The 26,553-nt window shown below is 43.1% G+C and overlaps 1 protein-coding gene across 2 annotated transcripts; it reads left to right on the top strand.

Moving 5' to 3' along the window:
• Positions 1-288: 288 nt before the first annotated feature.
• Positions 289-26,246, top strand: grid2ipa (glutamate receptor, ionotropic, delta 2 (Grid2) interacting protein, a). 2 transcript variants are annotated; one of them, XM_071473757.1, is made up of 23 exons: positions 289-1,192; positions 2,867-3,120; positions 3,205-3,537; positions 3,624-3,778; positions 12,303-12,578; positions 13,558-13,643; positions 13,766-13,835; positions 14,283-14,579; positions 14,851-15,002; positions 15,183-15,344; positions 15,729-15,835; positions 15,951-16,098; positions 16,970-17,301; positions 18,434-20,866; positions 21,020-21,107; positions 21,482-21,571; positions 22,129-22,325; positions 22,476-22,631; positions 23,063-23,149; positions 23,274-23,403; positions 23,586-23,704; positions 23,826-23,990; positions 24,756-26,246. In XM_071473757.1, the coding sequence occupies exons 1-23, from the start codon at positions 1,111-1,113 to the stop codon at positions 24,834-24,836; spliced, it is 6,000 nt and encodes a 1,999-aa protein (XP_071329858.1). In that variant the 5' UTR covers positions 289-1,110; the 3' UTR covers positions 24,837-26,246. The 2 variants fall into 2 exon arrangements, with proteins under 2 accessions (XP_071329858.1, XP_071329860.1); XM_071473759.1 differs by lacking the exons at positions 289-1,192; positions 2,867-3,120; positions 3,205-3,537; positions 3,624-3,778 and adding an exon at positions 7,462-8,067.
• Positions 26,247-26,553: the final 307 nt, after the last annotated feature.

The following is a 26,553-nucleotide window of genomic DNA, read 5'->3' as shown; positions in this document are numbered from 1 at the left end:
ATGTATGTATCAATTTAGCTAAAGAAAAAATATTGTGGTTGTTTCTTGACATATGTGGAATACGAGGACAATGATCTTTGACCCCATGGACTTTGAGTCAGCTTTGTACCAAATTGCTCAGCAGAATCTTTTCAATGGGAATAATCTACTGCACTGTACTGTAGTAATCTGTAGCTGTCTCATTTTGTTTCATCTTTGTTTTTAGAAGTGTATAGCTGCAGTGTGAATGTCATCTACTACCCGATCATGGGACTACCACCTGCTGTGAAAGCACAAACCCCTGCCAGGTGAAAACACAGCATCCACTGCTCCAGCTCCCTCTGGGACTAATGGCTACTCCATTAGGCTCGTACCAGGTGATGCATGGTGAAGTCATATGGATAATCTTGCATTAGTAATTGCATTCCTATGCTAAATTCACTGTAGCTGATCGGCTTTGCTGAAACACTGCTGTACTTGGTGTGTGTAACCTTGAGCATATCTGCAGGCTACATCTTTGTAACTGGTGCTCCAGTACTGAGGTTAACACGGACGCTATAATCAGAAGTGTCCCTGGCTGGTACAACATACAGTTTCTGGGTCATTCCTCAGCCCTCTGAGAGGGCCCCATCCACACGAGTGACAGAGGGAGACGGAGAGAGAGGGTGGGAGAGAGAGGGAGAGAGAGAGAGGGAAAGGTATTTATAGAAAAATGGGGCTTCGCAGTACCTTTTCTCGCAAAGAACCATTTCAGGACCAAGTGAGCGTGTCCCAGTTTTCTGATCATCGCTCAGCCATAGGGTTTGGACTGAGGCTGAGGCTGGACTGCCTCATCCAGGATGGAGAGCCTGACTTTCAGACGCTCTGCTCTTTCCTCCGGCCTCCCACTCCTGAGCTACAGACCGCTGGTTCTCTGATTAAGAACAGGGGGAGGCATTGGCCTATATAACCTACAGATGTGACCTTTTAGGTTCACTTTATTTGCCTAGCTCGGTAGAGGCTTTTGGAGGCAGTGAGCTCAGGTGAGGAGCAGCGCAAAGGTGTCCAAGGGCACACTTTGGCTGCGTCTACCCCCAGGCCGGGGGTGAAGGGAGGCTGGCTGGAACGTGCCCTGCCGCAAGCCGGGCAAGGATGAGGCGTTTCCTGAGCAGAAAGGGCCGCTTCTCCCTGCGCCAGAGCAAGTCCGGGACTCGGAGTGCCTCCAAAGATTTCTGTAAGTCTTATTTCTCTGACTCATAATTTTTACACGATGTTCCTGAACTGCTTCATCTGCTGGAGGTAAGCTAAAGTGTGAGAGAGCTAGAAGGAACTAAAAGATGAGATTGTGCATCTGGGTCGCAGGCTGGAGAGAACAGGACAAAAAGAAGTCTTGACAGTCCTCTTGAGTGCTGCTTTTGTTCTGGTGGGAAGAAAAGATTATGATCCACAGCTCCATGTCAGTGATTTCCCAATCTATTTTAGATCAATAATCAGCTACGGTTTGATGTTTCCTTTCAGCAGGCTGAACCAAGATCTGTGGCTCTTCTGAGTCTTTGGATTTGATATGTTTTATTCACTCAGCCACATCTCACCCTGAATATTTAGCCCTGTGCTCCAATAAGATCTGAATTGTCTTTTTCTGCATTGAAGCAGATCTGACATTTCTGCATTTCTTGCCAAAGTCTTGCACAGACTTTTTGTTCCTCACTTCTCATGCACTTTTCTTTGTTACTTTTCTTACTTTCTGTCTCTAATTTAGTCTTTCTGCATCTGCCGTACTTTTCCTGTCTCCGTCTTTCTCTGTTTCTGATCATTTACAAAAAGAGAAACAGAGCGGTTTAATGCTGGTGGTTTGATAGATGATTGTGTAAAATTACTTGTGTATCTTCAGTTTTATAATATTTCTTTTAATTTTGCACCTTGGGCTTGCGTCATCATATGATGAGACCTGATTAAGATAAAGTGCCGCCTTGTTAGTGCCGCCTTGATACAAACATGCTGACATTTCAGGTATTTTGGGCACAGAACAAAAATGAATCTGACATAAATGTGAATGGTAGAGTCAATCAAGTTTATAATACTGCCATATAGTTAATTAGCCATGTAATATAAATGGGCAAGGTGTGAAGAGTCAGAGCACGGTGCAACTAGATGAGAAAATAACATTAATCTAAAGAAGTGCTCAAGATGTATATTTTTAGTTAATGATCTAAAATATGGGGCAAGGTTGAAGTGCTTGGTGGGAGATCTTTAACAGAAAATGTCATTACGTGGACAAACTGATCTCTGCAATGTCCTATATATATATATAGATGGTTGTGGATGAGAGGAAATAAAGTCAAATGAGCCTTTTGGCACTCTTTCTGCTGCAGTAGAATGAGGCCAGTGAGCAGGGGAAAGGCAGCAGTTCAGCATGTGGGCTTGATACCAACAGTCAAAAACAACCCTTTCAATCTATGTTTACCTTTGACTGCCATTCAACTTGCAGAAAAACAAATCTGTCAGTCTGAAAATGCTTTTTGAAGTGGCTTCTGTGTGCTTTATCATATGCGTGGCCTCATTAAATAGACCAGTGTGCCTGCTGTGACAGCTGGGCAGCTCCATCACCGAGGTGCCCTATTTAAACCAATGGACCATTTGACCTCCATTTTACAGTCACAACCTGCTTGTCTGTATGAAGGTCTTACTCCATCCTATAAGCAGTAAAACAGCCGTGGCTGCAGATTTCACCTCCTAATAAAAGAACACTACTTTCTGTAATAAATTCTAACTGGATGTACCAACCTGGCTGCCCTTTTAAAGCTGACCTTGTGCCTTGTTGATGTACACATGCCTTCCAAAAACATGCTAATTACAGAATTTATTCATTTCAACTTCTCCACGTTTTATCTTTCCATCCATTCTCCAGACCTCGGTCTCCCAGCCACGAACCAGAACTGGCCAGAGGCGTTTGGTTTCCGGCTGGGTGGCACTGGGCCCAGCTACATCCTATCCGTGGTGGAGGGCAGTAGTGCCTACCTGGCTGGCCTGCAGCCTGGCGACCAGGTGGTGGACATCGAGGGCCAGGATGTGACCAACCTCAGCACACCGGCGCTTATCGCCCTGGCTCAGACCCTCAAGACTGTCCCACCCAGCATTGGAGTGGTGTCACGGATTGAGCAGGTCAGCTGACACACAATAAAATGCATTTTGTGGTTTTAAATTGGCACTGAAATGGAAAATAGTTGTGTTTTCCCTCTTCTTTAGATTGACATTACCCCTGGCCCTGATGGCCGTTTCGGATTCACCATCGTTGGAGACAGCCCTCTGATGGTGGAGGACTGCATGCCCAATGGTCCGGCTGGTCGCAGTGGCTTGAAGGCTGGGGACTACGTCATGGAGGTCAATGGCATCCCGGTGAAGCATCACGAAACAGCAGCAGCCATGATCAAGGCAGCTCAGGGCCGACCTCTGCGTCTGGGCGTGCTCAGTATGGCCCGGCGACCCAAGCGCCTGAGCAGCAGCATGAGGGTGCTGTCGCAGAGCGGGGACAGCGTCAGGGAGAGTCGTGCCCACAAGGCTATGGAGTTCAATAAGAAGGTGAGTGATTTTATGTGATTGCTGCACTTTCATCTCCACTGTAATAGTGTCTTTTTCTAATGAATGTCTGTCTATTTATCTGTCAGGTGGAGGAAGTACTAGGAGAGGAGCCAGATGTGAAGGAACAGCTGTTTGAGGTGCTGAAGCAGTACGCCGCTGAGAGGGATGTGGAGAGTCTGGCTGAGGCCCTGCCTGATATCCTGATCACAGAGGAGCATCAACAGCTGATTGACAGCGTCAGGTAGCCAATCAGCCGCACATACACTATCAGAGACAGACTTACAGGTCAAATGCGTCTGCGTGCATGTTGTGTGTTTCCTCTGTGCATGACTGGATTTCTGCATCACTTAACTGTAAAATATTAACAAAATAAGCAAGCACAGTTTATTAACAGCCTAGTAACTCATTCCAACTAATCCAAAATCTGTCTCAATAAATGATTAACCTGTTTTGACAAAAAAAAAAAAAAATCCTTTTCAACCTAATGGCCTACAATTTCCTATCCATAGCTGACTGCATTCAGCTAAATTATGAAAACGCTAACACAGTCGGATGAGGCCCTGGCTCTACTGTACATTGACTGTTCTTTTCTCACAATCTTGATTTTGAGAAGGCTTGTAAAAGTGCACTACGGAGTGTTGTAGTCCAGTGTGTTGTATGTACAGTTCATCTACAGGATTCACTGTGCAGCACATCCTTATGTAAGAAAAGGGCCACAGCAAGGGAGGAAAAACTCCTAAATTGCCCTATGAAATCAATATTTTAGAAGCTCCCCCTCTCTGCATTTTACTGTGAAATATGGGAGAGGTGTGTATCAAGTGCACATGGAATAACTTTGATCTGAAGTCAAGCACTGACTGCTGCCCTCCGGTGCTTGAATGTCACTTTGTTTGTTCTATTTCTCCCCTCTTAGCTAAAGCACACGATGATATGCTTAGAAATTCACCGCTGAATATTGCATTTCTCCCTCCTCAGCATTGATTTGAAAATCAAAACCCAAAACACAATACCTCTGCACCCATTCGCAAAATTTTTTGTCAGTCCCCTCTCCCCCGCCTTTTGTCTTTTCCTCTCACTTTGACTTTCTCTCTGTTGGTCCCTTTCTTTCCCAACTCTCACTGTCAGCTGTGATACACTCTTTGATATACGCACAATTTTTTTTTTCTTCTGTGGATCACATCACTGGATGCTCTTTATTCCCTCCTCTGCATACAGCTCGTAGCTGCTACAGCCAGTTTGCTGCTGGTGGTTGAGATATGCACACATACGAAAACGGAAAAACATGCGGATTCTTAGGCTGCATGCACACAGCACTGTCTCTCACACACACATGCACACTGTCCCTGCTTTGAAGTTTTATGCTGGAAGAAATTATGAACTGCTGCCTCAGGTGAGTACTGAAAAACTATTTGGCAACATGCATTTTCAGATATTCTAACAGTTGTACTATGTAACTGGTGTCAAAGCGTCTTACGTGGCCACCCGTGATTGGTCATGAAGTAAGCAGTGGTGTAGTTAAAATATTGTATACTATCAGTCTTTTTACAATCAATTAGTGTTCAGTTTTGCCAGTGACTCATTTTTAGTGAGTAATCCATTTTTTCCTCCAGCTGAAAAACAAAAATGTTGTCCAGCCGTCTGAGTTTGCTCCGATGCAGCTGTCGGTACCACAGCTATGACAGCACATTTCCTTCCTTAGAAAGCTGCCTGTAAAAATGCTTTGTAATGTTTGTCCTGAACAGGAGTGCCATTAATTATGCATTAGCTGTATCCACAGAGGACTGAGAACTGTTTTAGTCGCTTTCCTCACCTTTAAGCAGTGAGAAAGTACAGTAGCTCTCCTAATGAGAGTCTGAATCAGCCTTTAGATAATCAACTGTATCTTAAGATAGCTGAAATTACCCATAGTTCCATCCTGGTAGTTTATGTGTGCTGTGACCTTGAAAGGCTTTGATATGCAAAGCTTTCTCTTTTCTTTGTGTCTCTGGCTGCACTGTTCGTGCTGTAATTTTGAGCAACAATGTGTACCTTTTTGCCAGTTAGACTGATTAAATTTTGCATGGTTTTGTATTCTCTGGAAAGGGCTAAAAATATTATTTATATTACACATTTGAAAAAGCTTGTAATGTTTTCAGCAGAATCTGGTGATCATAACTGTGGTAGGAGCCTGGGGGAGTTTTTTACCTCAGCTTGTCCATGGGCAATGCCTCAAGGTGGTGTTTCTGTAAATGGCTGCTGCTGACAATGTGATGTCTCCGGCAGCTGAGAAAAGATGTAATCTGGATGTACTCTGTTATTGGGAAAATGGTTTCCTGATGATATTTTTAATAAGCTTGTTTCAGGGCTACATTTTTAGTTTTTAGCTGTGCGAGTAGCTCGGCTCCAGGGATGGCAGTATTGGTCGATTCGTCCTGACTGAAATATCTCAAATATTGGACGGATTGCCAGGAAAGTTTGCAATGACGTTGATGGTCCCAGGGGAGGAAGCCCTCCTAATGTGGTGATTCTATGACTTTTCATCTAGTGCCACATCTTCATGACATTGATGGTGCCCAGATGATGAATCCTGATGACTTCCCCTGGCCTTTCCCCAAATGTCTCAACAACTACTGGGTGGATTTCTGTGAAATTTAGTACAGACATTTAGGGGGGGGTAATTTTGCTGATCTCTTAATTTTTCATGAAGCAAAATCATTAGGCCAGACTTTAAATTTTCCAAATTCTGTGGTTTATAAACAAATAACTGAAAAACAAATGATATGCCTATCAGCTTCAGGTGTACTTTGTCTGTAGTGTTACTTAAGAAGTGCTCATGTGCCAACACGTTAAACTAGTCTTGTTAAAGACTAGTCTGAATATGCTGATAATGATTATCTAGTTTCTTTATTGTGTCTATTTCACTTCACTGGTTGCCCTCTTTCCTAATCCCATTTGTGCAATCCAGCCTCTCTGCAGAAACACCAGCCACAAAATATTATATGAAAAACTGTTGGGTGCCAGTGTTGTCGTTTGAGGTGTGGCGAATCAATGTCTGCTACTGGAGCTGGATCTCCTGATCTGTCAGACCTCAATCACTGTCACTTTCTGTGGGGGTTGCACACACTCTGCACCACCCTACCTAAGTCCAACAATTAGGGGTTGTGTGAGGATGTTCTTCCTTCTGTACGCTTTGTAAAACTTGACCAGCTGGGCCACACTCCGCTCGGTCTGCCTCTGTCCCTTCACTGATTTGCCTCGCCCTCCCACGGGATGTGTTCTATTTTTAAGCAGCCTACTTCTTTTAATAAAGTCTCTCATAGGTTTCTGACGCACTCACCAGTGTCGATTCTTAAATGGCTCTAAAACCCAGGGGTTAGGAAGTGCTTGAGCACTTGAAAGTTATGCAAAAGATGATGTTTCTGGAGTCATTAGAGACAATCTTGGAACACCTCTTAGCTCTTTTGTTCCTGTGGTTCTGTAGTGTTGTGGTAATTGAATGTAATTACAGTGAATTGTAGGCCTTTGATAGTGTATCTGTATAGACTTCAGAGCTGTGAATTAATTAGACCGATACATTCTCATCCCAGGGTTTGGGATGCAGTTGAATTTTTTTTTCTTTAAGTTCCTTTAGTGTTTGAGTGCCAGGGTGTCTGTGATTCAAGTGAACAAGTGAAGTTGTTTTCGGCTGGAAGTGTTTCTAGAAATTTGGATGGATGCTGTCATACATGCAGGAATGAGTTACCAGTTTTGTGCTGAACACGTGTCATGCAGACATGACTGTCAAAGCTTCTGCAGGTTCACTTATGCACATTGTTGGTTCTTACACACACACACACACACACACACACACACACACACACACACACACACACACACACACACACACACACTCACACACTCATTGGACTGACCTGCCTATAAAATTCCACTGGGGCTCTCTTCTCTTCTCTATTTCTCTCCTCTCTCCCTCCTCACTTACTCCTCTGTTCATCTCATTCTTTCCTCCTTCCTCCACCGAGGGAAGAGATGATTTGTCACTCACTACCTCTTACTGCCAAATGATGGAGGACTGAATGACGAGGACTTTCCTGTAGCTGTGACTGAGAGGATCAACCTGTGGTGACCTTGACCCTGGCTTCTTTGGTACCTGAAGACCAAGGGAATACGAGATGGGGACAAGGGAAGAGTGCTACCCCAACCATGAAGTTGGAGAACAGCTGATGATTCTGCTGCCTGAGGATGTTTTGGAGGTATGGAGGGATGTTAAACACAGCCACTCTTACAGTTTGCTCCCTCCCTCTCTCTCATCCTCTCTCTTTCTTCATCTGGCTGCTTTCCGAGTCTGCAGCAAGCGCTTTTGAGATCCAGGACACCTTCTTATTCTTCATCTTTTTCTTCTTTCCCCTTTGTCCGGGAGAGCTGTTTGTTCAAACTAGATGGGGACTCACCGAGATAGAGGGGAGGCATTTGCATTGCTTAACTGAGCTCAGGCACTTCCTCAAAGCCCCGAAGAGCCATGGGAAGGGATAGGAGCCTTTCCAGACACTTTCGGTATGGCACTTTTCCTTTGATCTCAGCAGCAGTGTTAACTGTGCTTCATGTTGTTTGTGCTGACTTGTATCTGAAGTTGCTGAAGTGTTGCTGTGCAACTGCTGTCTGTGTGTTTGTCATCAAGATTTGTATCGATGATTATTTTACACTTTTCGTCAGCATGTAAAAATATGAACATCTGTGCTGTCTTTAAACTTGATTGAATCACGCGAGACATGATGACAAAAATTGTAGATTCTAGCAAAACTCAACTTTAGTGCTATTGATAATTCTTTCAGGTTATTTTCTTGTTTCTGAGGCTTTTTAATTCCACTCTGTGATTAAACCCCACTGTGTCTCAAGTTATGCTTTGTGTCTGCAAATTCATACTTGGCCCAGCTGTCCAATTTGCTGATCAGAAGTGGGTCTGATAATAATGGTTCTTGCAATGAGTTTCCAAGTTGATTGCAGTTGTCATTCATCTCTCTGTGCGCTGTGTGCTTGATCCACCCCTCCTTTGGACCTAATTATAGACTCCTCTCGTCCTCCTTATAATTGAGGGCATCCCAAGGCCTACATCCAACTTCAATGGAGGAGGCTGTGAAGTTTCTGCTCACATGTTTTGGCAGGGTTATAAGATTTGATAAGTGAAAAAGTCTTTCACTTAGATTGTAACATGACAGCAAAGTGAGACCAAATTTGAGAGTTGTTGGGGGTGATGAAGGGAACGGAAGTCAATAGTTCATAAAATGAAACGGAGCCAAAAAGGGGTTATAAAAGAATAAACGGCCTCATTCTGTTTAGTTTTCCCTATCTACCATTTGTCCAAGCATCCATGGTGATGTATGAGTGTTGTTTGGGAAAGTTCTGTGGCCTACATAGTCTACATAGCACAGATTACCCAGCTTCATTCCCAGTAGTTTCATGACCCTGGCCTAGAAAATGGCTCTAGTTCTCCACTTTCTCTCTCTGGCTCTGTCATATTTTACTCCTTATATCTTCATATTGGCTATTTGAGCCATTCTTCATATCAATTCATTGACTCAGTCTGCTTGTCAAGCTGTCTCTCACCAACTCTCTGTCTCTCTTTCTATCTTTTTTTCTACTATTCACCTAGATACTCTCATTATATGTATATTTTTTATGAATGCCTGTAGAGTAAGCACGTAAAACAGTGCCTTTAGAGAAGACTGTCCCTGCAACGACGAGAGCACTGATCAGGGTTGTACTGACACATTTTCGGCACAGAGACACACATGCACAGTCAATCTTCTGCAAATCAGGGTCTCTTCTAACTTAATCAATAGTTTTAAGAGACAATGAATCAAGATGAGCCATCATTTTTACCTTGGCACAAAAAATGATCACATCTGTTGCAGTAGAAAAAACGTCCATTTGTGTATTTGCAATACACTATGTAAATGTATGAAATAGGACTATATTTTTTCAAGGTCAGAGAGATAATGTATATAATTGTGTACCAATGTAATTATGTTGATGACCTGTTTCCTTATGTTGGGTCTGAGTTTAGCATAGTGGTGAAAAAAGGGGGGACCTACGATTGATCCCTGTGGAATCCCAATGGGGTATTGACCAGTGTCCAGATCATTGAAGAGTCTAATTTCTTTGTTGTGGTGAGGATGACTGTAGAGATTAATGACATTACTCTTTTGTAATGTAGTCTGTTGTGAGATAGTTGTGCAACATGTATTAATCAGGTAATACACACAATTCACACACACATACTTGTACTTCTATCCATGTGAGGACCCTCACATAGCTAGCTCCTTACACAAACCTAAACCATCACAACTGAAGGCCTAGTCCCTAAAAACAAGTCTGAATCCTCAAACATTTAAAGATGTGTCAGAAAGTGAGGACTGGCCAAAATGTAGAATGTAAAAAAAAAAAAAAAATGCTGATTTTCTCAATATGAAGCATTTATTAGTGCACTGGGGGGGGGGGGGTCCGAAGGTTTCACACTTGCAATATGTTGCCATAAATAAGATGTAAGTGTGTTGTGCTATAATTTCATATAAGCCTGATTTGTGTTTAATATCTCTAATATTACTGAAAATGATGACTGTATTGAATTTGTTATCTTTCATGTGATCTTTCATGATGAAGACGCAAAGTTAGATGCGATTTGTTGCAAGTGCTTTAACTTAGATTTACAGCCTTAGAATCTATGACCTGATTTCTAAAAGTTTGTATTGGATCAATGTCAGGTTGTCTGGGATAGTTGTAATTGCAGGCATGTTTTCTGGTGTGTGTGTGTGTGTGTGTGTGTGTGTGTGTGTGTGTGTGTGTGTGTGTGTGTGTGTGTGTGTGTGTGTGCGTGTGTGTGCGTGCGTGTGCGTGCGTGTGTGTGCGTGTGTGTGTGCGCACGCGCTTATGCACACTTATGCACATGGACGCATAAGCCTGTGAGCGTCAGTAAATCAAAATTTTGTCTAGGTAAGAAATCTCCAGAGGGGAAATAATCTGTTGGCCTCCCTCAGTTTTGGATTGTAAATTATTGGTGTGGAGGCAGCTCAGGTTATGCATCACTCTTGATTCAAATCCATAACTTGCTGTATGTTTTTATGAAACTACAAAATGAGAGAATCCTAATCCTAATCTTTGCCTCCTAACAATGTTCCCAGATGTACCTGCAAAGGGACTGGAACAGCTTTGAAAACCAAACTGCACCGCTGAGCTCTATTCCCAGCAGTGGCATTCGAGTTGTGCTGTGTATATGGATGCACATTAGAACTGGTGCACTCTAAAAAAAAACAAAGCACTCTTTTATCCTCCGCACAGTGGAAGCACCCAGGGGATTCATGTTGAAGACAGGGAGGTAGAGAGGGGTTTGTGTTGAAGAAGGAGGCAGCATCATTTTGTGGGTGGGGTGGGGAGGCAGATATGCAAAAGAGAAAAAGGACAAATGAGCTGTGTATGCTGTATGTGTGTGAGATGGAGGTTTGCTTGTGTATGTGTGTGCTGAACTGCAGATAAAAGCAAAAGACACAAGGATAAGGTGTCCTATATTTAAAGGAAAAGCACACCCTAAAACACTTTGGAAAACAGTTAATGGCAATTTTTCTTACATTTCTGGGTCATTTCTGTAGTTTGTTTTCTGTTCTCACAGATAATTGGCCAAAAATAAACTGCGTGCAGCAGACAACAGCTACAAGGGAGTTTAATGGGAGTAGACGTGTCGAGCAGTCTAAAACATCAGTGGTAAATGTCAGGTTTGAGCGTTAGTTCTGGGAAACAAAAGCCTTTTTTCTTTACAGTTTTCTGCTGATGCTGAAAACCATAAAAAAGAGAAATCTGTCACTGAAGAGGCAGCGATACCAAATTTACCACCAAGCCTCAGACAACTTGTGCATCTGAAATACAACTCTTCTGTGATAGCTTTGATGCAGGATTTGAAAAAGCATTTATAGCCAACACTACTTGTTTTGTCACCAATCTTCATTTTATTTTTTTTCATCTTTCTGCATGCAACACACAAAACAGATTACAGAAAGGGGATGTACCAAGCTCACAGATCCTCCCCTGGAACACACTAGATACCACAAATTCATATGTAAGAGTATCTCAGGTTGTTTTTTTTTTCCTTTAAGAACGAAAAGGCATTGGGAGTGGATAATGGGAGGAGAAAAATCACACTAGTAGAGAGAGTGGAGTGCTTTCTCCCAGAGGTGGCTCTGGCACTGTGCTTCCTCTTTTTCGCACATTAGCTGTGAGCTGTCACTGATACTGCACACTCTTACCTGCAGCTGCTAATGGGACAGGACCACACAACAAAGCTCATCCCTTATCGCTTTCATTCTCTCTCACACACACACATGCACACACACCCACTCTCAGAAACACACACACAAACTAATGCTGGACCAGTCTCATCTTCTCCCTGCCTCGGCCCTCCCATGAGGCGATATGGGCTGAACTATTTTTGAACCAATTAAGTGGATACTGCAGCTGGAACAATACGTAATCAGAACAAGAATCCCTGTGTTTTTTTGGGTTTTTTTGGTTTGTTTTTTTTTTGTTGTTTTTTTTTTTTTTGAGGGCTTTGAGAGATCAGAGTAAAGAGTCTTGGATTTTGGCTGAAATTGCTGCTTTGATGTGATTCTGTTTAGTTGCTGTGTTCTTATGTAAATGACTTTACACAGGAGAAGCTGAAGTGGAAGCTGCTCCTCATCTGCTCTCCGATAGAGCTTTTCCAGTCAATCTGAGGTTGACTCTGATTCCACAATGTTTGCCAGGATCTTCATTCCCAAGAAGCACCGGGAGCGTTTTGACGAGGTGGTTTCCCAGAGCCTGATGAGCCGGCTCAAGGGGCGGAGCTTCAGTGACCCTAGCCGTAACCGCCTTCGCCGCAGCCGGAGTGAGGATCACCCTGAACGCCTTCTGGTCTCCACCCGCGCCAGCTCAGTGCCACGCACCCACGCAGAGGAAGGCGTGGTCCCCCCCGCCCGCGGCATGCGAAAGACCACCTCACTCATAGCCGGCCATTCCAGTGGCACCACCACCAACTGCAGGTCTGGTGAAGTGTCATGTTGCAGCTTTGCACAGTGATTTTTATTTGACAGTATTTTCTCTGCTCATCTTCTCTACATGTTTTGCCCTTCCATCACAGCTTTCATTTCAGCAACACTGTGCATGTTATTTTTAGTTTTCCAAGAAAAACCTTTTCCTGAAATAATAATTTTTCTCCCCTTGTCTGATTAAATTTATAACTTCTCCACACAAGAACTACTGTGACAGGTCTTTCTGTGTAAGCATGGAATTTATGGAGAGGTGTAGGAGTGAACTGAAAAATAGATCCAATCAGTGCTAAAGCCAGTGGAAGCATAAATCTATTTGGACTAGTCATGCCTGATCTCCTGCTCTTTTTGTTTGCTGTCACTTTGTTTCCTGACTTGTCTTTATGACCTGATGTCAGTTTCCTCTCTGCTTTGCTCCTGATCACATTTATCGGGAGTTTAAAAGATTCAAAAGAAGTAAAAAACATGATCAAAAACATCTTGTCACCATCCCTTTAAAGAGTAGGAATAAACGGCTGCTGACTTTTTTTTTCAGTGGCTCTTGCTTATGAAGATGTTATACAGCTCGCTGGGGATTTATTGTCCATATTTAAGTAGGGTTGTTAATGCAGGATGTGAATTTAAAGTAGTCTGCTGAATATGGAAATTCACAGGAGCTCCACAATGTCAGTCTACATGTTGAAGGATGGGCAGAAGAATTGTCAGTTAAAATACTGATTTCTGCAGTTGTCCATTTCAGCAGATCACAGCCACAGCACTGTGTGCAATGAACCACTCTTACTTAAGTGTTCACAATGCCATATAATATATATGATATTTATCATATAAATTATACATATTACCTCTATCATACAGTATATTTTCCATAAAAATTTAGCTTGAATTACTTGACAGAGTTGAGTATTTTTGAATACCTGCTTTTCTTTGACTTCAGAGGGCCTCTGGTTCTCAAAGCTCTAATTTGTCTCTTCAGGACAGTGAGAGTGTGCAAGGGCAACATGAGTTTTGGCTTCACTCTTAGAGGCCATGCTCCAGTGTGGATTGATTCTGTCATCCCTGGTAAGTTTAAAATGTGTGTGCACTTAATGTTACTGTGTGAGCTGCTTGACTTTCCTCTCCTCTTCCCTTTTCCATGGTCAAACCACACGTCTCCTTCTCTTACTCTGTTTTCTGTTATGCAGGCAGCCCAGCAGACAAGGCAGGTCTAAAACCAGGAGATCGTATCCTGTTTCTCAATGGACTGGACATGAGGTTGAGCTCTCACCCATATTAACTTTACAAATCTTTCGTAAATTTACGCCCATACCCAACAAAGAACAATGTAGTTTCTAAAGCAAATCTAATAGGAAAAAGGCTAAAAATAACCAGTCAACATAAATATGGTAATACAGTTATACACAGTGGCGGGGGACAGTAGGGATCTCATTTCAAATGGATAATGAATGATAAGGAAGCTCCCCAGGGAATGTAAAAATGTGTTTATACTCAAGTACAAGTAATGTCTTTTGTAGAATGGAGAAAGTTTTTTTCATAAGTAGTTTCCTCATTTATGCACCATTAAAGTGAAATGAGTAATGGCTACATGAGAGAAATTTAATTTAAAATTTGATACAAAACAACCAGTGCTGGTACATGTAATTGTAAGGTTCCAGTGCATGTCTGCATGTGTCTCCATGCATACCATGAACTTGCCTGTAGGACCTCCTCCCATGAGAAGGTGGTGTCCATGCTGCAGGGCAGTGGTGCCATGCCCACTCTGGTAGTGGAGGACGGTCCACCTACTTTCACCCTGGCAGAACAGGACCTTGCAGGGGGTGGGGTTCCCACAGAACGTGCCCGGTCCCCTGCGCTCAGTTCCCTGCAGTGGGTGGCAGAGATTCTGCCTCCCAGTATCAGGGTTCAGGGCCGCACCTTTGGGCAGCAGCTGGAGCACCTGCTGACCATCCAGGAGAGGTACACCATCTGCAAGGCTTTGGAGAACTTCTTCCAGCACAGGTGAGCAAGGGGCTGGGAACAAGATTGGGACAGCAGAAGGAGGGAGTAGGGGGAGATAGAGAAAGTAAGAGGATGAATGTGAAGTGATATGCAGACAAGGAGGAATGGGTGGGAATAACTGAACATATTTGTATTTTGCAAATTCAAGTGCAGTGTAACATTACCAGCCAGTTATGGTTTAATTGGCTGGCCATTCGTGTGAACTTAATGTTGACTTCTGATTGGACAGCCAGGCGACCTCTGTCACCTTACCTGTGTTTCCATGCAACAGGAATGTTGACACTCTGATCGTGGATGTGTTCCCGGTGCTGGATACTCCAGCCAAACAGGTGATCTGGCAGTTTGTTTACCAGCTGCTGACGTACGAGGAGCAGGAACACTGCCAGAGCAAGATCTCCCGCTTCCTTGGATACAAACCACCAGGTGTGTGCACACATTTTTCTTTTTTGTGTTGCTTTTGAGGGTTTTATGTGTATGAATGAAAAGAAGTTTGTGTGTGAGATGGACAGTGTCTCTGGGCTCTTGCAATCAACACAGGTGCTGCAGCTCTTCATACACCTTTTGCCTCTTCCTCTGCACTGCCAATATGTGTGTGTGTTCCAGTTCCACCACCACCACCACCACCTCCCCCACCTCCGGAGCCTGAAGTTGCCCCTGAACCCCATCGCCGTAGCAGCTCCATGAGGGTAACAGGGACCACGTACAGGAGCAGTGTGAGGGGACGTAGCTCTGATGACCTGGTCATTGGCACACACTTGGGCATGGGTACAGATCTTCATTGTCTTCCTCATTGTTTTGATCAGTATCAGCAGTAACACTGCTACCGCCATGACACCTTTGATTCACATCAGCATCATCACTATTTTAATCATAATCACTCACATTATCTTCAACCTGATCATGAACACAATCCTGTTTAATGCTTTTCACTTCTTTTACGTCACCAGTGTGACTGACATCAGTTCATACTGCATACTTTCTACAATATTTTATATATCGAATAATATTTCTGTCATAAGCTCCTGAAACCAAAACGGTGTGCAACAGTGGACTAAATCTGATGCAGATAGTTGCTGGATTAATGCCGAAGTCCCATCCTTAACACCAGGCAAAATCTTGCAAATCGTTTTAATGAGTGTATTACCATAGGCCTGCGTGCAGAGCCAGTGCTGGAGACTGGGATGAGGTTGGCTCCAGGAGAGAGACAGTCAGGAGATGGTACCTCCCTTCCTGAGACTCCTAACAATCTCACCAATGTAGGTAACAAGGCCGGTCTTGATGGGAACAGATACAGTAAATATCAAAGTAGGATTCAAAGCATTAGGGAAGAAGGTCTTACTCTGGTCTCTCTGTACATTTCCACCATACAAGCTGTCAGCAGTGTACGCTGAACTGGAGAACATGTATTCAGCCAAGAGGTCCAAGTCTCTGAAGAGCCGCCCTCCTCCTGCCCCTGAGAGTTTGCTGGATCTGGAACCTCCTTCACGCTCAGCCTCCCCTACAATACATGCAAACACAGGTAGCCAAAAAAATTCATATTAAACTCATAGCAGCTTGAGTTAAATTGAACTAACATACTGTATAAAATAACCATTGTGTGCATGAGTGAGCGTGTGAATGTTTTAGTGGAATGGTGTAAGAGAAGGAGGACAACAAAATGCTGCAGAGCAAGAATGATGAATCCCAAGGCAGCCAACCCACTTCTGACTCAACTGAATATCCTTGAATTTCACATCGACAGGGATTTTTGTGATTTCACGCTGTACATAAATATACAGCAGAGCAGAGATTTGAAACAAACTTCTGCTTTCAGCCTTTTCTCAGCCTGGCTATTATGAATTTTTGTTTCTTTTGTGTGCAGGAAGAGAGTGCACAGTCAGAGCTGGCATCAGACACAGGGAGAGGGATTTTTTATTGTTTTGGATTTTCTAACAAGTTGCCATCTTTGAATGGATTTGGTCTGCCCGTCTACAAGACAGACACCACCCCCCCCCACCCCCCCACCCCCACCCCACCCCCCCCCATGCCCCTCAGTCAGGGATGCGGAGTGCATTCATGAGGGCAAGAACCTTCAGCTCAAATGGCCAGGCTCTCAAATAACAGGCACTTTAGGTACACAGTAGTTTTTTTAACCTCATAAGGAGGATATGGTGATGGTGGAAGTGGAACTAGAAACCACACAATTAAAGACCCCTTTTAATCAAAAATGTGTTTTCTGGAATGGTCAGCTCCTCTGAGAGATATTCTGATTACTTTTTGTGCCAAACCAAATGCAGAATTTGTGGGTGAGTGTCAGTGATAGAAAGCCTTTTTATGCATTTGTTCAGTTGAAAGCGGGTAAGGAGACATTTCTAGAAATTATTATAACTGTATACGTCTCCTCTTCTCAGGTAACCGTAAAGGCCCCCCACCCCCTACATCTTGGCCGGAGCCTCTCCCCAGCCCTCCTCCTGCCCAGTTCTACTCATCAGGGCTGACGAGCCAGACCAGTGGGGAGTCTAATCCCTACATCAGCTTGGACAGTCCCCCACCCTCACCCCCAGAGCCTGTTGATTTCCCGTCTAGCCCTCCAGCCCATCGCAGCAGCAAGCGGCGCTACACCTTCTCCAAACCGCCGCGTTCAGAAGACACAGATCGCTTTCTGGATGCACTGAGTGAGCAGCTGGGACAGAGGGTGGCCATCATTGATGACTTTCTGACTCCTGAGAATGACTATGAGGAGGTAGAGTCACATCAACACTGCACCAGGAAAGAATATGCAGCTCCTGAGCCTCATCATGAAGTTGTATTAAAGATTAATCAGCTCATAATTTGACTGCTACTGATGCTTATTTAGTTATCATGTGTTATGAGTATAACAATCTGAATCAGACAGATTGTTATACTGTTTCAGACAGTTTGTTACGAACTACTGTATAATTTTTGTACAAATACCCCGTGGGGGGGTATTTTATATTTATTATAGGACATTTTTGTTTTTTATCAGGGTCAAATGGTAACCTAACTTCAGTTTGTGCAAACAATACAAAAAATAAGAAAATATTTGATACAGATATACAGAACTAGTTTTCTACATTGAGCCAATTCTTCATCCTACTTTTATATACGGTAAAGTCACAAGTCACTACTCATTGAATTGTTTCCTGTGAAAATACCCATCGTACCATTCTGTTCTGGTGATAGCTGGTTAATTCCCCATGGTGCACTGATTTGCTACAGTACACTAATGGAAGTTGTGCGCTCAAATGTAAAATAGGACATACCCCTTGACGCACATATAGAACATACAGAGCGTGGAGACAGAACAGTTTCTTTTATAATAAAAGTACAAAGTAAAACTTCACATTTAGAATGAAATTAGTTTTAGAAAGTAATCTTTTGTGTAAAACTTAAGTACAAATGGCCTCACATAAAAACTACAACAGATTTCTTTCCCAGGAAGCTGTCCTGTAAAGTTTTTCTTGAAGTTAATTCTTTTAGTGCATCACATTAAACACCTTGCTCACTAATTTTGATATTGACAGCCGTTATGAAGTAATCTGAGCTGTAGACAGAGGTGAACAAGCTGTCATTAATGTGGTGGCATCTCATTCGTAAAACCTGCAGAGTAAGTGTATGTGAAGGATTTCACTTTTTAACTATGTTTTGCAGCTTTTGCAGATAAATGGAGGAGATCATGTAGAACCTGTCTAGCTTTAATTTGCACCAAAATGTATTTTAAGGGTGAGAGTATGATTTTAAAAAATCCTCTTTTAGACAGTATTTTAAAAAATGTTTTGATCAATTCAAAGAAAAAAATTCAGTTCAATTTTGACATTAATGGGCTAATGAAGTGTAATTGGTGTTAATGCCAGGATGTTGTGCAGATGGGCTTCCCAGATGAGGAGGATGAGGATAATGAAGAGGAGTTGGTGGTGGACGAAGAAGAAAATGGAGGATTTGTGGCCCCAGAGCTGAGCAGCCCGAGTGATGTTCAAAGCAGCAGTGGAGAAGAGAATGCCTCCTCCCTCACTTACTCCTCATCCTCTGACCACATCCCTCCTCCCCCAATGACCCCTCCTCCACCCCCACCTGTTCAGTTCAATGACCCGCCTCCCCCGCCTCCAGCACCTGCACAGGCTCAGTCTCAGCACCAACAGCAGCAACAGCAGCAGCAGCAGCAGCAGCAGCTGAACTACACCCCTGAACACTCCCCAAGAGCATATGTGCCCATTCGCCGGAAATCTGGACCCCCTCCACCGCCTCCACCTCGCAGTAACCCACCACCTAAACGCCACTCTCTCCATAAAGTGCTCCCCTCAAAAGAGGACTTGCAGGTCCATGCTACCATACAAGAGCTAAAAGCCTACCAAGAACAACAAGCCTACCAGGAGAGACAAGTCTATGAGGAGCAACAAGCTTACAAGGAGAGACAGGCGTATGAAGAGCAGAAAGCCTATGAAGAACAACAACTGTTCCAGGAGCAGCAGGCCTTCCAGGAACAACAGGCCTATCAGGAAAAAATTTTCAAAGAGAGACAAGCTTATGAGGAGCAGAAAGCATATGAGGAGCAAAAAGCTTTCGAAGAGCAACAAATGTACCAGGAGCAACAAGCTTACCAAGAACGACAAGCCTACGAACAGCGTCAAGCCTACCAGGAACAAAAAGCATACGAACAGCGTCAAGCCTACAAGGAGCAAAAAGCATTTGAGGAGCTTCAAGCCTTCCAGGAGCAAAAAGCCTATGAGGAGCGCAAAGCTTATGAGGAGCAAAAGGCTTACGAGGAGCGTCAGGTTTATGAGGAGCAACAAGCGTATCAAGAGCAACAGATGCAAAAGATTTACCAGAGCCACCACTCGATGCCTACTCAGCCAACACAGCCGAAATCCCATTCACCACTTCCTCTCCAACAACTGCACCAGTCCTTACCCCCACTCCCATCTCCAGACTCCACCCATCACCACGCCAACCATCCTCTCTACATGATGCGCCAAGCACAGCAACAACAGGCCCACCAGAGCCATCACCACCGACGTCAGTCTCGTTCAGCCCCTCCTCCACACCAGCCATCACCCCAACCGACAGCCCACCCCAGCCAACAGGGTCAATATGCTGAGGGCATCTACCAAAGTCATCAGGGCGTGAGACCACACCACTCTTCAGCGGAGATGCTCCACCAGATGCACCAAGCCCCAGCCCATCACTCCTCTGCTGAGATGCTCCACCAGTTGCAACAATCCCAGGCCCACCACTCATCTGCTGAGATGCTCCAGCAGATGCAGCAAGCCCATGCCCACTACTCCTCCTCAGAAATGCTCCACCAAATGCACAAATCCAAGGCCCATCATTCTTCAACAGAGCTTCTGCACCAAGCTCACCAAATGCAGCAGATGCAGCCTCACCACTCCTCAACAGAACTTCTCCATCAAGCTCACCAGATGCATCGGGGTCAACCGCACCATTCATCCACTGAGCTCCTCCATCAAATGCACAAGCCCCAGGCCCACCACTCCTCCACAGAGCTGCTCCATCAAGCCCATCAGATACACCAACCCAAGCCCCATCACTCCTCCACAGAGCTTCTGCATCAAGCCCAGCAAGAGCCCGCCTCCCTCCCAGTTCAGCTAAAACGGGACAGCCACTCACACCAGAGCCGCAGGAGTCTCAAAGGTCACCATCAAAGCCAAGTGTCACCTCAAGGGAGACACCAAGAGCAGCAGATCCACCAAACCCATCACCCCCAGCCCACCAAACCATCCCCCCAGAGACCCCACTCTATCCAACAGACCCACCACCACTCCAGCACACCTCAGATCCACCACATTCACCACATGACCCCACAGCCCCCTCCGCAGGATTACCAACACCAGATTCATGTCATCCACCCTCCCCAGCAGCCCCACAGGCCCCAGCCTCTTCTGTCTACCTTTCAGCCCCTCCAGCCGCATCAGCCCACCCTCTCCACCTTCCAGCCCCTCCCCCAACACCATCAATCACAGCACCAGGTCCAGTCCTCCACCCAAACTGCCCGTCCGCAGTCCCAGCCCTCACATCACCTGCTGCAGTCCCAACACCAGCCACAATCCCATAAACAATCCCACAGCCCCAGTCAGCCCCAGTCCCTCCCCCACTCTCTGTCTGACCCCACAGAGCACCTGGAGCCCCCTCCTCCTCCACCCCTGCCCCCACCTTGCTCCCCTCCACCATTGCCAAGGCCCAGTCTGTCCAGGATGGACTCCAACCATATGAGTGTGAAGAGGCTGCGCTGGGAGCAAGTGGAAAATTCAGAGGGGACAATCTGGGGACAAGTGAGTTGTGTGGTGGTTCAGGCATGTTGACCTAAGACCTCTAAAAATGCAACACACTTTATATTTAGAAAACAACATTAAAAATATAAAACTATAAAAATTAAATAATGAAATCATCATTTACATAAAACAATTTTTGAATATCTTTGGTAGCTGGGAGCAAATTCTGACTATGATAAATTGCATGACATGGTGAAGTACCTGGACCTGGAGCTCCACTTTGGGACACAGAAGAGCTCAAGTGAGTATGCACATCTGCATTACTTTAACCAGCAGCTGATTTGATGATCATCATCCTGCATTCCTGTGATGTGATGATTTAGTCAGTGAACCTATTTCACTACTTAATCCTATTTCCTATTAGATATCTAATTGGTCATTAAAATAAATAAATTAAATACATAATAAATGAATTATGATTTCCAAGCTCTTATTTTATTGTTTTTGTAGTTTTCTATAATTTTTCCATTGTTGATCGTGGACTGTAATTTGCAAAATGTAAGCTTATTCTCCTATTTCACTCTTTGTAGTTTGCCCTTTAGACACCAATGTAAAAATGGAGAATGTGCGATAACGTGTATCCACCATGTACCTCTCTGACTGATCCCAATTTAGTGCCTGCTCCAGAGCCATCCCTCCAGCCAGAGACCTTCAAGAAGAAAGATGTGATAGAAATTCTATCCCATAAGAAGGCTTACAATGCCTGTATGTATAAAACAAGTAACAATGAACAATAAAGTTGTTATTCAGGCTGAAACATCTCGACAAGTATTGGATGGGTTGCCAAGATATTTTGTACAGACATTAATGGTCCCAGAGGAGGAATCCTACTGATCCTCTAACTTTTGCACCAGCAGTGTTCGCATATTTAGTGAAACATCTAAACAGCTATGTGATGGATTGGGACCACATTTTATACAGACATTCGTGGTTACCAGACAGTGTGTTTTTTTTGTTTTTCTTTTTCTTTAAAAGATATCTTTTTGGGCATTTTTGCCTTTATTTGACAGGACAGTAGAGAGTGACAGGAAAGGGGCAGAGAGGGGGAATGACATTTATTGAAATATCTCCACAACTATTAGATGGATTGCTTTGAAATTCGCTAATCATAGTCATGATACCGGGAGGACGATTTCTTGCCTCAGCTGTAATTTGTGTTTAGTCATAATTAGCAAATATTAACATGCTAAACATGCTGGAGTAAGATGGTAGACACGACACCAGCATTTTAATCCCCCTTGATCTTCCTTTTTAACCTCTAGCCATCCTGATAGCCCACCTGAAGCTCTCTCCTGGGGAGCTGCGTCAGGTGCTGATGAACATGGCCACTGATAGGCTGGAGTCAGCCCACATCAAACAGCTGCTGCTGTATGCTCCCGACGCAGAGGAGGTCAAGAAGTACGAAGAGTACAGGCAGGACCCCAGCAAACTGAGTGAGCCAGACCAGTTTGTGTTGCAGGTACAGTCATGGCAGGGAGTGGATGGGTGGGTGTGTTGGTTTTTTATTGGTTTGCACGTGTACACAAGCCTTTGTGTGGGTGACCTTGTGTCACTCTCCATGTTTATGAACACTCACCTATTTGCTTGTTGTGTGTGTGTTCTCCATCAGATGTTATCAGTGCCAGAGTACAAGACGCGCCTGCAGAGCCTCCTCTTCAAGTGCTCTCTACAGGAGAAGACAGAGGAGTTGAGGGGAGCATATGACTGTATCTATAAGGCCTCCATGGAGCTGAAGACCAGCAAGAAGTTAGCTAAGATACTAGAGGTAACCCACTGTTCCAAAAGTGCATTTAAAAATGCAAGCTGTTGTTTATAGTTTACAAAGCCCTTGTGTTAGGCAGATGGTGTAGAAAAGCTGCTTTCGCAATTCTGTGTGATTCTGATAAGACACACAGCAAAAAACCACCTGCTGTGTGAGGTGGTGTTTGTTATCAGGTATGAAGAACAATAAAACAAGTTCACTAACCTACGTTTGCTTGTTTCCTGGAACTGGAACTAAATATATAGTATATCTTAATTTTTCTGGATTTCTGACTTTGATTGGAGTAAGTAGGAAGTAAGAGAAAATAAAAACATCTACGTCTGCAAATGAGAACTCAGAAAACTGTTGCAAATTTGTAATGAATTGAAGTTCAGATATAAATGAATAGTTTGGCAGAGTCATAGGTCTGTTTACTGCATTCTGTCTGTCTTCAGTTTGTGCTGGCGATGGGAAACTACTTGAATAACAGCCAGCCTAAAACCAACAAGACCACAGGCTTCAAGATCAACTTCCTTACAGAGGTACGTCATACACATATGGATACTATAAAAAAATGATCAACAAGACTGCTGGTTTTTCCAGGGGGGTATGTATTTTGTTTTTCATCATGCTTGTGCAGTTAAAAATTCACCGTGTCCTCCGCAGTTGAGCACAACAAAAACAGTGGACGGGAAGTCGACGTTTCTGCATATTCTGGTCAAGTCGCTATGTCAACACTTTCCTGATGTGTTGGATTTTAACAAAGATCTGACCATGGTTCCTCTTGCAGCCAAAGGTAGATAGATCCATTTCCTTTTAATCTTTGTCCCACAGCCTGAGGACATTTTAAAATAGACTGAGCTCTTTTATTTGTTATTTATATGTTATTGTCATATTTTTCCATGTTAGTGACTGATTTGAAGTGTACTATCCCTCTCCTTCTATTTTCCTGTTTTGTACACACACGCTGGTCTATAGTAAACCAGAGGACTATCACGTCAGATCTGAATGACCTTCATACAACCATCCAGGACATTCGCGCAGCCTGTCAGAAGATGCCTGCGACTGCTGAGGACCGTTTTGCTGTTGTCATGAGTGTATCCTTCAGAAAACAGCCAAAGGCACAGAAGCATGGAGTTATTTAAGCCTATGAAAAGAAAAATAATGTAGTAGACAAGCTAACGAGATGTTTGTGTCCCTTGACTCCAGTGTGTGTAGAACTTTTTGGAAAACAGCCACCCAGCAGTCCAGTCTCTGGAGTCCCTGCAACAAAGATCGATGGAAGAATTCAGCAAAACTGCCTCTTACTTTGGAGAAGACAGCAAAGCCACCAACACAGAGGCCTTCTTTGGTATCTTCGCTGAGTTCATGAGCAAGTTTGAGGTGAGCAAGAAAGATTCAGCCATTCATCCATTCAAATAATTCCTCTTGTCACCGCCACAGTATTACAGTCAAAATTATATGCATGTTATCCTCGTTAGCTCCTTCTCAGCCCTCACTAAACTGAAATAACACATTTTTCTTTAAACAGCTTGTGACACACAATTTAAATGGTTGCAGATAAACACTTTTCTTCTCTGCCAGTGTTTTGTTTTTAGAAAGGCCTGTGCAGTGTGTTTAGTAATGAGCTCAGCCTGTGTTGTATCAAAGATGTCGGGATAAAGCTCATTATTAGAACTAATTATAAGCTATAATTCACAATAGTGGGATCATAATGTTGACACTCAGTATTCAGCAGCGGGATGTCTGACTATTTTTGTCAGAGAGCCAGATCTGATTAGAGGGAGAAGAACTAAAAGAAGTTATTTGATTTTTTTTTTTTTTTTTTGCACCAAAAATATTTGTTTTCTATGCAGCTTTAATGGGCTGAAATTCAATGGGCATAAATATTTTCAATACAATTTGTAATTATGATGTACTTATTATCCAAGTTCTTTTAATGTCACTGTCATGAACTTTAGTAATTGGAATTTTTTTTATGAATCCTTACTATCCAGCACTGATTAAAAGACACTAATACCCAAAAGATGAAACACAATACAAAAACTACAAAATAATATAATAATATATTCCACAAAAGCTATTAAGGAGCCTTAGTAATGATTCAGTTTATATTATCTTACAAACCGTGTTGGTTCTTTATCACAGAGAGCTCTCAGTGATCATCAGGCGGCAGAAAGCCTGAAGAGCCCCAGGAGTCCCCGAATGGCCTCTCCACTGGCCTGGTAACACACACACATATGGACATGACTACACAGAAGTGTTCAGACATACTGTATACATATTCTGTACATACGTGGCACAAATACAAACACATACACACCATTCAGTGCACATTTCTGAGCAAAAAAGCTGTTTTTATGTGTTGTGTATGTGTGTGTGTTTTTGGTTACATGAAGAGACAGAATGTCAAAGATGGATCATTTTGCATTATGCCAGTGGTGTAGTGTATGTGTCCTTTCAAAAATAAATCTAAGTTTTGTTGAAGCTTTCATGGCTAAGACTTCTACATAGAACACAGCCTTGTTTGGCCGACAAGATATCTATACTGTTTAAAAGATAGTTACCCAGTAACATCCTATAGTTTAAGTTTTCTTTCTTTAAGCCTGAGTTTAGGTCACCTCTGTAAGTGCGGTATAACAATTCTACAGTAAAATCTTTGTGATATGTCCTTGAATAAGACGTAGATTTACAAAAATAATAACATTTTATCCCGAAATAGATGTTAACTTAAAATATACCCAATTACAGTCTGGTGGTTTGGAAACCACAAAAGCAGTTTTCCTGTTAGTTTACATGTTCTGTATTTTTGTAAGATGCCCACCACTCTGAATGTAATATAAGTTCTTTAATGACTAAGTGTAGCTTATTTTCTCAAGTAAAACTCACACACATCTTTCCTGATGATGGATTGTTTCCTTTATTTCATCATTTGTGTATACCTCCATTGCAGTGGATTTTCTTACCACAATCAGTTGTAGCTTTAAGAACTTTTTTTCCCCCTCTTAAATAGTGATCTTGTATGATACCTCAAATGCTACCAACTTGTACATATGAGACAATGTCAGTGGGAAGTTGGCACTTACTACTTGAGTTTTTAAAAGACAATTTTATTGCATTTTTAATCTGGCTCAAATCACTAATGACGGATAGTTGAAGTGGGATGATGTGGATCTGACAGCGGGCAGTGTGCAATATATCAATGTTAAGCTGTGTCCCAGTGTTAGATATTATATTCATTAAACTGTAACAGAGATATCTTGTGTTTTTACTGTACTGATGAGACTGAATGTTAGATACCTCTCAGTGTAATAGTACACTGAGAGGACAGCAATGTCATTAAGGGGCAGTGTAATAGATACAGCATTTGACATACATTTCAGCTAATGATACAACATACCAGCTTCTCAGCTATACCAGTGCATTGTAAAACTTAAAAGCTTAGTCTCCCGGTGATATTTTTGAATGTTAAGGTTAAGCTTAAGCTGTGCAGCTAGGCTAAGTTGTTTTGTTTTTTTCTAGTTAAATTACAGAACCTCGAAAGCATTGCTGTCCATTTAAGGCTTATAAAGTGTTAAGTCTGTATTTTGTATTGTGTCCTAACAATCCTGACAAATATAAAGAGTCTTATGAAATCTATCTTTGCCTGGCTCTCTATGTTTTTGAAATGAACTGAAGTGGTTGCTAATGTGCTTATGAGGCTGTGTTGTTTCACAGAGAAATAATACTATATGCACTAGTATATTATTGACAGTACAAGTGTAATTACACTTGTTGGCCTTGTACACTTGTTTCTACATCTCCTGCAACTTTTATGTTGTAAATAACATCATATGTCTTTACAACTTGCTTACTACTGCTGTTGACACACCTGCTATTGCTGCAATATCTCAGAAGAACATTTGTTTGTAGTCAGATCAGCCTGTATCTGTACGTCTCTGCTCTG

This window comes from Trachinotus anak, unplaced genomic scaffold, assembly GCF_046630095.1.
Source record: "Trachinotus anak isolate AG129_WGS33_773 ecotype Australia unplaced genomic scaffold, CSIRO_AGI_Tana_v1 ptg000003l, whole genome shotgun sequence".
NCBI lineage: Eukaryota > Metazoa > Chordata > Actinopteri > Carangiformes > Carangidae > Trachinotus > Trachinotus anak.
This window is presented reverse-complemented; position numbering and strand designations above follow the sequence as displayed.

What these genes read in the sequence shown, in the direction of transcription:
- grid2ipa (XM_071473757.1), top strand. Translation starts at nt 1,111, where the DNA reads ATGAGGCGTTTCCTGAGCAGAAAGGGCCGCTTCTCCCTGCGCCAGAGC. An exon ending in GATTGATTCTGTCATCCCTG is followed by an intron (nt 13,644 to 13,765) that starts GTAAGTTTAAAA and finishes TCTGTTATGCAG; the next exon opens with GCAGCCCAGCAGACAAGGCA. An exon ending in CAGACCAGTTTGTGTTGCAG is followed by an intron (nt 22,326 to 22,475) that starts GTACAGTCATGG and finishes GTTCTCCATCAG; the next exon opens with ATGTTATCAGTGCCAGAGTA.